We start from the raw sequence: 12981 nt of genomic DNA on the forward strand, positions 1-12981 counted from the left end.
TTAAATAGCGTATGGTTTAAGAAAACCATTGAATTTATTTAATCTTCCCTAATTTTATTTATACATTCTGGTTTCTTTTCAAGTACAAAGTTAAACTTTTTAAATCAATGCATCATTTATCATACTCTTACCATTATTTTATCGAGCAAATTAAACTTATTTAATTCTCAACAGTGCAATTTTGATAAAAGCAACAAAAGTAAACTAACACAGGTTTATGACCCCCAAGCTCAACAGAACCCTGGCAATTCCCTTTACCATTTTAACTTTAACGCCAATGAAAATTCTTAGCGCTTAACGACCCACGCACTTACAATATCTTTTACCTGTTTGCCTTTAAACTTAGAGAATATCATCTAGTAAGGCCTTTAAAAAAATGTATGTTAACATGTGCATAAGCGAGGTCGTGCGTCTCGTGAGTAGTGAGTAGTGAGTCGTCGTCGTGCCCAACCCGCACACAAATTTACAACATTTCATTACAAAACTCTAAACCTTATACTAACATTTACTACTGCCCATTGGCCATTCCGTGAGCATAACAATGTTTCACTTCTTCTAATAGCTCATACCTACATACTCGTGGATAGATTCATTTATCAAAGAGGTTGAAAAAAGAAAGAAGAGCTCGTATCACAGCAGGGAGTGCCCCACGCAGTTCATCATCATCATATAGCCAACCGGATAAGAAGCTACAGGGGTTGAAAAATAATCAAATGGTGCGGTTTGAAAAAACATAATCATATAAAATGTTCTTTGTCGCGAGAAACAGCACATTGACGTTTTTCGAGTAATCCTTGGAATTACCATGTGTCAGTAGGGCACCAGGGTCGATTTTTAAATTCAAAATACGGTTTTGAAAATGTACACATGTTCAATATTGAGAATATCTTCGTAGGTTCGCAAAAAAACAAAACTAGTTTGAAGCTCTATATCAGGATCACGTGTAGTCTCTAGTTTTGTGTCCAGTTTTAAGCTTTTACGTGCCACATGATATTATAAGCATAATTCAAACATCTGTGTAGTTCTTTTCAAACTATTACGCCCTTGCTTTCTTCTGCGCCTTTTAGCAATATTACTTTTACGGACCTGAAAGGATGGCACTCCTTTATTAATCGACCCATTCTCTATCACTTAGCTAAGTCCCTGCTAGACACTCGAACAGCCAAAGTTCTACCTATATCTTGTTGCTAAATGTTTTGGGATATTCTTTTTTTGAGTTTAGTATTCGTTTGGTGGTATCCTAGTCTAGATCCTCTCGCCAGGATATTTGCAAACATATTTGTTTTTCAATTTTCACAAAAAGTTAAAAAGAAAACTTGTTGAATACGGTTTATGTCTTTCTAAAGGGGATTCCGTCATCGGTTAAAAATAGCGTCTTCCTTTTTCGAAGTAGAAGAAAGTCTATAGAAATTTCCAAAAAATGTCCAGTGACGATGAGGAAATTTTCAAAGTGGACCCCGAAACAGCTTGGTTGGAAGAGGAAACAATCGGGGGATTTCGCGTCTGGCATATTATGGCAATATGCCTGTCAATTCTTCTGAGTATTAGTGCGTAATAATTATTAATTAAGCATCTTAGTACTCTAATTGAATGTTAATCTAAATTGATAATACATTTTATAATATAGTCATAATCGTTTGCTGTTGTATACGTTTTCGTATACCAAGGACGAAACAGGAAATCGAAGCTGACTACCAGCGGAAACAACTTACGAAAAAGTTTCGCGAAAAATTGGCGCAAATAAAAAACTCGGAAATGGATAATATGGATTTACAAAAAGGTATTTTAGTCTTAAAAAATTAAATTTTCATAATTAAAATAACATAGCTAATCATTAAGTAAAAGCCAAACCCAAATATAAAGTACCTATACTACCTGCATTAAATGAAGGTTGAAAGGATTAATTGCGTGTTTGGTTGTAAGATATTGTTCTTTCGTGATTATATTCGATTTTTATCTGCGGTCGTGAAGAATTTTAATTTAAAGAAAGTTAATCGTTGTCTTTGTTAACACTGGTCGACAAGGTTTTCTTACTGTCGTTAAAATTGCACTTTTAAAATGGGTTTTAATTAAAATCCGACTTCAAAATTAAAGTATCACGTCAGGTTTTTGGAATATCACTTCTGAAAATAAAATAAACACATAATTATGACTTTTTGAGGCTATTTAAAAATTTATAATTTAAAGCTAAGTTTTGAAATTAATTTTTGAACAGTTTCTAGGTTTTTTACATTTATATTTTTAAGTAGTTCGTAAATGTTAACGTTTTTGTTAGATAAAAGTCGGTTTATGTGGGCTAGTAGGTGTAGAATGTCCATTTTAACTGTGCAAGTAGAGCAGATCGGTGGGTTTTCTTTTTTTAGAAGATGTTGGTGAGTTAAAGATGTGTGGCCTAAACGAAGACGAATAAATTTGTGATAGTTTCCTTGATTATAGTAGCTGGGAATATGGGTTAGGTTTTGTTAATATTGATATTAGAGTAGAGGTGGCTATATGTCGATCATCTTTGCCTCTGGATTGTTTTGATTTTAGTTCTGATGGTTCTTATAAGATCCGACTCATCAAATGTATTAAATAAGAAGAAGGGGGATTTGTTGGCAGAATTCGTAGCTTTGTCAGCGTATTCGTTACCCATGATGCCGATGTGGGCAGGGACCCACATAATTTTAGCTTTAATATGCCAAAGACACAGTGTGAGCATTAGGAAAAGAGGGAAAGGTTGGATAGGAGGTGTCGGTGTACATTGGTTTTAAATTTCTGAACATTGCAATGACAGGGAAAGATAGAGCGTGGCAAGGCGTTCCACATTCACGTAGTACGGCTAAAAGAAGAATCTCTGTACTTCATAGTACGCCGAAGTTGGGCTCAAGGGTAAACTGATGGGCATTCCTAGAAGCGCGGGTATTACGGTTAAATTGTTTCAGGGGAGGAATGCAACTGGCTATTTCACTAGAGCATAGCCCGTTAAAATAATGGTAAAAAAGGCAAGAAACCTTGCGTCGATGTTCGAGTGATGTAAACGAGTTGATGATGTTAATGTCACCAATCATTTTAAAAGCTCTTTTTTGAATACTGTTCAAGAGGCTTAAGTTACTGGAGCACCAGCCCAGAGATGAGACTTATATTCAAGTTTTGGACGTATATAGGTTTTGTAGATTGTAGCCAGATCAGACGGAGAGAAACATTTCTTGGAACGTCTCAAAAAACCTAGACATCTTGCGGCATTTTTGGCAACATCGCATATGTGATCGCTCCACAAAAGGTGGTTGCTGATGCACATTCCGAGTATGTCAAGATTTTCCGTTTCGTTGATGCAAGTGCCACTCATAGATAGTGACAAAGACGGTTTATCTCGCTTTACCGATGCAAGACAGCATTGCGTTTTCGAAGCATTAATTTCCACACGATTTTTTATTCCCCATTGTACAATGCTGTGTAGGTCGGAATTTAATGAGCTAATCATATTTTGCCGTTGCAGTTCCACATCCGAAGAGGATGGTTGGAGTCTGGAAACGAATATGAAAAGCTAAGAGTGCTATCATCAGCGAAACAATGTATTGGATTAGAAGTAGCAGACAGGAGATAATTTATAAAATTGAGGAAGAGGGTCGGAGACAAAAAATTTTATGAGTTTCAGACTTGAATCCGTCCAAAACAACTTGTATTAAACGGTTCGAAAGAAAATTTCTAATCCAACGAAGAAGAGATTCGTCGATACCGAAAGCACGCATTTTCGATAAGAGAGCAAGATGCCAGACTTTATCAAAAGCCTTTGAAATATCAAGTGCAATAATCTTACTTTCTGCAAAACGATGTAAAGATCTGTTCCACTGTTCGGTGAGATGAACCATGAGATCACCAGTGGACCTATTGCTACGAAAGCCGTATTGCCGGTCATTAAGAAGCTTCCGTTCCTCAAGATATTTTTTAAGCTGATAATTAATCAGCGTTTCCATGACCTTAGAAAGAAGGGACGTTAGTGCTATCGGTCGGTAGTTTGTGGGAGAAGAAGATTCGCCTTTTTTTGGAATTGGCTGAACAAATGCAGTTTTTCAACTACTCGGAACGAGCCCAGAAGAATAGGAAAAGCTTACGCAGTGGTTTTGCCAGCGTGGAAGAACACCTCTTCAGAATAATAGCGGGGATACCATCTGGGCCAGCGGATTTATGAATGTTGAGATCTTTAAGAACTCTCGCCACTGTTCGAGTACGAAAAAAGATTGGTCCCATAGAATCATTTACGCGTTCAAGAACTAGGGGAGTCATGACACTATCTGGTAAGGTGGAATTTTTGGCGAACTGCCTTGCAAATAAGTTGGCTTTATCAATAGAGCTAACTAAAGGAGTGTCATTGACAACAAGGGTAGGAACCGAGGAAGAGGAAGAATTCCTCATGTTTTTTACAAATGACCAAAAATTCTTACTGCCTTTCTGACATTGCAGTATTTTTCGCCGTAATTTTTGGTCATGTAAAAATTTGGTCCTTCGAATATAGGCGTTGCAGTCCTTCCTGGCTTGCTTAAACTTTTTCCGGTTTTCCACAGTTGGGTTGGCTTTAAAACACCGGAAGCTCACCTCTTTCTCCTTGAGAACCTCTTTGCAGCTCGAATCGAACCATGATTTAACGTTGGGTTTAATACGTTTAACCCTATTCGGGATAAACGTTTCCATTCCCAAATGAATCATACTAGAAATCATATCTGCACTGGAGTCTACGAGGAAGCATAGCGACCAGTTAAAGATCCTGAAGAAATTATTGAGACCGTCCCAGTTGGCTTTCTCGTACTGCCAAGCGGTTCTCTTTGGAGCTCTTTCTTTAACTGGATTTGTTTGACACGAGAAATTAGCAGATATAACACTGGTCACCGATGTGCATAGAGGCGTTAATACACTGATTGTGTACTTATCAGGATCAGAAGTGAGAAACAAGTCAAGGGTATTTTCTGCTCGGCCGTTAACGTCTGATATACGAGTAGGCTCATTGACAAGTTGATTAAGATGATTAAACTCAGCAAAAATCTCAGCACACATTCCTTGGGGCGTTATCTGGCCCGAATGGCGAAGCCACGAAGAATGGTACATTGAAATCGCCCGTAATAACGAAACACAAAACTCGCAATACAAGACAATTTCATCTTCTACCAGGGCAATTAAACGAAGCACACATCTTGTGGCTTTTTTTGACGTTATCGGTCTGATTACTCATAGATTGGAGCCACGTACACTTTTGGTTTTTTAAACTTTTAGAAAACATTTTAATTTCAAAGGAGTCCACAAAGCTTAAAAAATGTAAGGCGAAAATGTTTAGTTCTTGAATTCAAGGACGTATATAGATGCATCTAAGCACATAATTCTCCAAAAATTTAATTAAAACCAATTAAGGAAAAGTTGTCGAGAGATTCAATGCTTTTATATTATAATAGTTATGAAACGTTTATTTCAATTTGCCATTAGTTTTACGAAAGTTTACTTTTGCTGCTTTTGAGAACTCTATATTCTTGAAATTAGTGTTTTATACTCAATTCTATAGCATCCAAAACAAATTCACTTCAAAAAGTAGATTCCTTTAATTTTTAAAGATATATTTATGTGCGCCAAAAAAATAAGATGGAATTAAAAGCAAGTTTCAGGAATTTAAAGGTAACTTAATATCAAATTGGCTATCTTTTGTTCAGGGTTTCTTCTTAAGAACCTAAATATTTGCTCTTTCTTTCAGAAAATATCTTATGAAAATAATTTAAAGCTTAACAAGAGTATTTCCATTTTCTAAATTGGTTGAAAATAAAGATTTTAGTTGTTTTTGGCAGCAAACCGCTTTTTGATGAATATTTTTAAATTACCAACAAATCAAGATGAAATCTAAACTTAACTGCATAAAGTTATTTGCTCAAATGATCCCCCCATGGACCTTTAATTGGTCAAAAGTTGATGAATTTATCATGACCCCTACGACCCACTTCCCTGGATCCGCCATTGGTCATAATCGACCCCACCAAAATGTCCCAAATGTTCAAATTTTTAAAATGTAGTTTCATAGAATCACACCAACTTAATTGTTTTATTGTTCACGTTCAAACATTTCTGAGGTCTGATAATACGTTTTTTGCAAAATTATATTATTAAACTGCCTCAAAACGTATTGCAAAGGGCACATGAAGAATGCATGAAAGAATCAACAGACAAACTATGTAACCTAGTAGTCCTAACAGAAATCTCTACTAGCATGCGTATGTCTTTACGCTATGCTCCAAAACTGAAAGAGTTACTCATAAAACCTCTGAAAAGATTAATAAATCATTCGGACCACTCTAATATCATTCAAGCAGTGGTTCTTAGCAAACAAAAACATTGTCAGGCAGCAATCAACGACACGCAATCACAACTTTTAAGCCAGCAACTTCAGTTGTAACGTTTACGTAGTGAAACGAAAAAAAAATAAAGGTATTCTAAAATTTTCGCAATAATCAAAATAGGTCAGGGAACCGTCTCCAACCAAAATCTAGTTCATTTTTGATTTGTTTTTTAATTGATAAAACGTTGTTTGTTTGTTTGTTAATTTGTAAAATGTATTATTTTGTCTGATTTCCTAATTTAAATATTAAACAAATTTATAAGAAAAATCTACGTCTCCATTGCTTTGTTGATTTGATGTATTTTCAATTGTTGGCTGAAATCATCTTCCACATTGTCGTCGTCCCAATTGTCTTCCCAAACATTCAAAGCTTCTTCCTCCTCATCCGCATTGAAATCTTTAAAAAATACATTTCTATGAAATACCTTTGAATATATTAAACAAATAATTACTATTTTACCTTCAGCAGGGAATTCTTCGAATTCATCATCTTCTTCAAGAAGACCTAAGTCTCCTTTTGGCTTGTTTTTTTCAACAGACATTATTCTATTTTACAGAATTAAAAGGAAAATATTAAAAAAATTATTAAATTTAGTTGGAAATGGAAAACAATCGTAGAATCTTAAATGTGTCAAATTTGAAGTGAATGTAATCTGTCAAAAATATCACAAGTCATGTCCGAAAAAGTGCTGCCAATCTCCCATTTTTAAAATATTCTTAGGCCTCTACTACACGCGTGATTACAGATATCCATAAGACACTTCCTGTGTAAATTTTTGGGAATAAATATATATTTTTATTTACAATCAAAAAAAAGAATACAAGTAAGCGTAGAGAACTCAAAGATCGTTTCATAGTAAGCAACGTTTGATACCAGAATTTTGAGTTTTGTATGTGTATCTTTTTCAGAGGATGTATAAAGACTTTACTTCACAAACCTCTACTTTGAGTTCATAGCACAAATACTACCAAAAACATTATTGTCTACAAAACACTCCTCAGGCAAGCTATCACGATTTATATTTGGTACTGTATACAAATATTACTTACTTCTTTTACTAATTGACAAGGAACCCTAGTACACAAAACATTAAATAAAGCTGTGCAGCAAATAAATAGATCTTAGAGTAATAAAGTTTAGCTTTTAGTTGAATAAAACGAGATGATAAACTGGCATTTTGACAGAAGTAGACTTGATAGATAGGGAGATTTTTCTTGACTAACTTTCCAATGAAGTTGCCGTAATTGGAATTCAATTTTCGGCAGCTGGCCAATCAAATACTAAAAGCTTGACTTACTATCAAGTCCCTTATGTCGTCTGAACCTGCCACATGGCTGCCTCTAGTGAGGCATTGACAAATCCTTCAATAGTAATTCTTGTCATGAAAAGTGTTCCCCTACATTCGTGAAATGACTAGCACATAGGAATGGTTTACTAACTGGAACCAAGTTCTCTACGGACTGCGTGTCCGTTGTACATAAAATCTATAGTATTATTTTGGAGCTGTTTTCTTACGCTCACCGTAGTCATGAGGTGGCGTTGGAGATTTTGTATACAAGGTGTGAAGTTAAAAAAAAAAACTTAAATAGCTAATGTCACCGTAACCATTAGGTGTCGCCCCGTATAACACAAAGATGACATCTGAAAAAATAAGTTCAAAGAATGCAAGTTGACTATTAATGAATACGTCTTTTATGTCGTCTGAGCCTGCCCATTGTCAGCGTCATGTTTCAAGGTTTATTGAGTCCCTTAAACTTAGCGCTGATAAGATTTAAGTGTTTTTTCTTTCCATATGTTGTTCCCATTTTGTTTTGTTAGAAATGGACGACAAATTTATTTTTTGTGTCCTGAAAATAATATACTACATATAGTATACTTTGTTGAAAATCTGAGGAGAATCCACTTGGTAAAGTTACTTTATAAAACAATTTTTACCAAATTGATAAAAATTCGGTGGATAAAAGAACACACATCTTTTATTTGAACATTTAACAGATACGAGCTGTTATATAGCAAGTTACAAAATACTTGTTATTAAAAATTTCACTTATCGAAAATGATGACTTAGTATAAGAACGCTAGGAGCATTTTTACTGTTTAATAAAGCCTTTTTATAGATAGTAAGTTTGTATTCTTAAAGAAATCAAGAAAGATTTTGTATGTTATAGATTATGTAATAGTTATGCACAATATATTCAAGCTTTTCAAAAAGAACATGAATATTGTGTATATTGTTGCACCGCTTAAAGAAAACCTCCAATTAATAAATATCTTAAAAAAGTCCAAACAATCTTCTTGGAAATTGTACACAATTTAATACAAAATATACATACATATGTATATACATACAATTTTAAGAACGAAAAACTTACAAATTGATTTAACAACATCGATGAATAAAAATTGAAATTTATTTGAAAAAAAAAGTTAAAAATTATTTGATTATTTGATAAATAATTAAAAACAATCAAGGAAAAAGGATTATGAAAGAAATGGGAGCTATTTTTTGTCCAAGTTGAAATCAAATTTACAATTTAAAAACAATACAAATAAAAGCTGATAAGAATTATTAAAAAAATGTCAAAAAAGAATTGAAACTACAAATCAATATGGCTTGATGACATTATGTATATGACTTACTTATAACTCAGTCGACAAGATATTATAACGGATTTGTATAGAACAGTTTAAACCAAGCATTTTTTACTATCGGAGCGGGGGTCTATCTCCCCCCATTTAATCGGGAGGGGCAATTTAAAAAAAATATTATTTAAAATGAAAAGAAAATAGTTAAAAAATAACCGTAATACTTACAATTAAGTATTATCCATTTTTTAAAGCCAACATTTTGTTCTATTAGCCAGTTTTTAAATCAAGTCATAACTGTGTCTAGTTTTTGAAAAAAATAACTTTAAACTTAAACAGGGAGTAATTTTTTTTTGGTAATTTTCAATTTTCTCAAAGACATAGATTCATCTTGTTTTCAGTTTTAGATCAAAAACAAATAAGAGCAACGAATTCTAAAAAAAACAATAGCACATCGTCTTAAAGTTTTGACAAATTACCCTTTAAACCTTTTTTTAAACTTTTTTTCCACAAATTTTGAGTTTAAAAGAATTTTTTCCAAAAACTATGCATAGTTTTCACTTGACTTGAAAACAAGCTAATAATAGTTTGGGCTTTAAACAAATGTATAAAACTTAGTATTACTAATATTTTTAAATAATTTTTTTCCATTTAACGTACATATTTTTTTTTTTAAATTGTACCCCCCCCCCCCCCTCACCTAGTTTAAAAAAATGCCTGTTTTTAACTGTTCTATACAAATCCGTCATTAACTTTTGTCGCGTGAGTTATCGTACTCTCCCCGATCTGCAATCCCGACTGGACTCAACTTCATGAGTTCAGTCAGCTTTATTCTGTGCTTAAACAGTTCCTGTTCCTCTCCGTTTTTTAATTTTTATATCAAACGGAGCAAAGTGGATTGTATCGTACATGCTAGACGTAACGGCCAAATCCAATTTTCTTAGATTGGTACATTTTTATAATACAACAATACTCACTTGAAAAGATGCAAGTAATAAGATAATTTTGTCTTAACATTTAAGAAGTTATAAAGCATCGAAGTCATATAATAACATTTTTGTTAAAGGTAACTACTTAAAAGTGCATTATATAAAAGAAGACAAAATTTTAATGCAGGCTTGAATCTTCTTAGAATAAAAAAATAAGCAGGTTTAAAAAGTATAACGTATTATATTTTAGTATTAATTATATAATAATTGATTCGGGTAGAATAAATAATTCAAAACCTGCTCATTACAGTTCATTAGAGCTTGTATTAAAACAAATTCAAACTGTTAAGTTTCTGATCTTTGGTGCATCAAACCCTTATTGCATTGAACATTAAGATCAGGGGCGTGTATTAATAAAAAATAAAATACAAACTTGCACCAGCTTAAAGTTAAATGATATAAACAATTAAAATGACGGATACTCTTGAAGGTAGTTTTTTGAATAGAATTTAACAAGCAATTCCAGATTTATTCAAATATTACGAAAAGCTGGAAATTTGTGTTCGTACATATATAAAATGAGTAATTTGTAATATTATGTAGTTTTATTGGAAGGGTGACTAATTACAATTAATTAAAAAAAGTGCGTATACGTCCGAGTGTACATCTTGAGTATATAATCGTCGTCGTTGTTTTCGAGTTTAGTTTTATTGTTCTACTTAACATGATGATACCATGACCAATAGGTTTCAATAGTTTTTGTTAATTTATCAACTACATGTATTAATGTTGCAGCCTAGATTTATCGACTTCTAAAAGTGCCAATTCGCGCCCCTGAGGGCCGATTCCAGAAAGCGCGGCGGATCGCTTTTAATGGCGGATTTGTTTTTATATTCTCAAAAGCGATTCGCTTTCCATTTGAAAATTCTTTCCAACAAAATGTCATTCTTCTAGTGGGTTTTGAAAGCAACAGGCGTAATAGTGGCGGATTGAAACAAAATGTGAGTTTCACTCAAAACCTTCGATATCGTTGGTTGAGCCATACCGATTCGGTAGTCCTGTCCAACGCTCTTTTGGTACGAACCTTCCGCTAAAAATCGCAATGTAGCGGCAAGCTTGAGTATTGAAGGCAAAGAGGTAGTGTTTTCTCGTTTGAAATCATCTTTGAGTTCTTCAAAAACGAGATAGACGAAACAATTTTATAAACCTTATTGAACAAAAATCATTAAAAAATTCAATTTGGAAAAAGATAATTAAATACACTCTTTGGGGGGGAACATCAAGAGGCGCAGACCCACTTCTAAATAGTTTTCTTTGAATATTTAAATAATTAGCTTCTTTTCTTGCTTCTTCTCTTTCTGCATTTAAAAAAAATACTTATGGAGTCATTGAAAACTAGTTTTGTTTACTTGAAACCAACAATAATATTAAAATATAGCTACAAATATTAAGATACTTTTTTTCAGAGAAAAACAATAAGTTTTAGTGGAAGGAAATGTCAGATTTTTGGAAACAGCTGACAAATAGATGGAAAATTAGAAAATATCATGGAAATGCATTGGAAATATTTGACATTTAAGCTGGAAAAATGGAAGGATCGTTTTCTTCCATGTTCGCTTTTGAAATTAAGTCAAAGCGAAGACGGTCGAAACTGAATTTTCGCTTTCAATGCGATCCGCCGCGCTTTCTAGAATCGGCCCTCTGAGGTCAAGTTACTTTTTACATGAACCTATTTTGAACAAAATTTAATGTATCCCAAGTTGATTTCGATAAATTCGTTGATAATACAAATTTAAAATGTTGGCTCAACTTTCCATTACCGCAGCACGAATTTCGACTCGCGGTTTTTTTTATTCGATAGATATGTGCAAATAAATAATAACTATAGCAATTTTAGAGCGAGGAAACATTTATTTCTATTTTTAATTAATTTTTAAAGTTCACTTTTTTCCATACAAAACACTCAAAAATGGTTGATTTTGACATTTCTTCCCTGTTTTTTTGTTCAGTGTTGCCATACTTGTTTTTTTTTTCTTGGTAATTTCTTTTATTTTAGTGCTCAAACGGAAAAGTACTTTGCATATACACAAACTCGCACCCACCCCAAATCCTATAGTGACCCCAAGCAGGGGGGTTACGTACCTAGCTGTTAGTACGCCGTGCTATCAATTAAAAAAACTTGTTCAAAAATGCAATACAAAAAAAGTAGGGTTAAGTCCGAAAGTGAAAATATTTCTTTTTATGACTTAAAGTTGTTTCCTCGCCCTAATATTTAAAACATGTTCTATTGAGATCAGTACCTAACTATAAAAAAAAAATCAGAAGGAAATTCGTGCTGCGGTAATGGAAAGTCGCCCCAAAATGTTGCTTTTACTTGAACAAAATAGTATTTTTGGGGTTGGTTTTAAATATAAATTTAATATTTTATAGTTATAGGTCTGGATAATCGATTTGTCTCTTCTAAAAAATTTATTTATTTAATTTTATACATTAATAATCTTAAAACGTTTATTTGAAACAATGTTGAAATTTTTAAGGTGTGACGCGGCGCCTGAAACCAAATTACCTCTGTCTGATCTTTATTAGATTCTGTGTTTATATCAACAAAAAAAAAAACCCAAATTCGAAACAAAAGAAATTTGATAGCAGTACTCTTGCCCTTAAAAATGTTAATCATTCTGAAAAAAAGATTAATACTTATGCTAATATCAAAAGATTTATGAAATACCGTGTTTTCGAAATCGGTGATTTAATTAAAAATAAATATTTGTGCAGACTTTAGGAATACAAAAATGTTAATCAGAGAGTAGTTCGTATAGGTTTACATTTCCAATCAAAATTCTGGAAAATCCTCGTTTTCAACCTCCTTTTCCTTTCAAAGTCATAATTATTACCACCTACCCTATATTCTACCCTGAATTAATATAACTTATTTAAATAAAATTTATATTTTATTACTATCCTAAACAGCTCTTGCCAGAATCCAATCGGACTATCTTTCACATCACAACAGCAAGGAGAACCTAATGAGAGATGATATCAAGTTTACAAGCACAATACAGAATCCTGTTTGAAACAAAGTCATGCTACATACATAAATAATGCGCAGATCA

At 33.2% G+C, this 12981-nt stretch overlaps 1 protein-coding gene and 1 long non-coding RNA gene across 2 annotated transcripts; one reads left to right on the plus strand and one right to left on the minus strand.

Moving 5' to 3' along the window:
• The first annotated feature begins 1233 nt into the window (after window positions 1-1233).
• On the plus strand, window positions 1234-12978 carry LOC129950198 (transmembrane inner ear expressed protein). The gene is made up of 3 exons (XM_056062045.1): window positions 1234-1547; window positions 1628-1780; window positions 12839-12978. Exons 1-3 carry the CDS (start codon window positions 1421-1423, stop codon window positions 12940-12942), a joined length of 384 nt encoding a protein of 127 aa, XP_055918020.1. The 5' UTR covers window positions 1234-1420; the 3' UTR covers window positions 12943-12978.
• On the minus strand, window positions 6504-7017 carry LOC129950199 (uncharacterized). The gene is made up of 2 exons (XR_008782090.1): window positions 6813-7017; window positions 6504-6749 (listed from the first exon to the last, which is right to left on the minus strand). It is a non-coding gene; the product is annotated as an uncharacterized LOC129950199 (long non-coding RNA).
• Window positions 12979-12981: the final 3 nt, after the last annotated feature.

Source organism: Eupeodes corollae, chromosome 3 (assembly GCF_945859685.1).
Source record: "Eupeodes corollae chromosome 3, idEupCoro1.1, whole genome shotgun sequence".
NCBI classification, from domain to species: domain Eukaryota; kingdom Metazoa; phylum Arthropoda; class Insecta; order Diptera; family Syrphidae; genus Eupeodes; species Eupeodes corollae.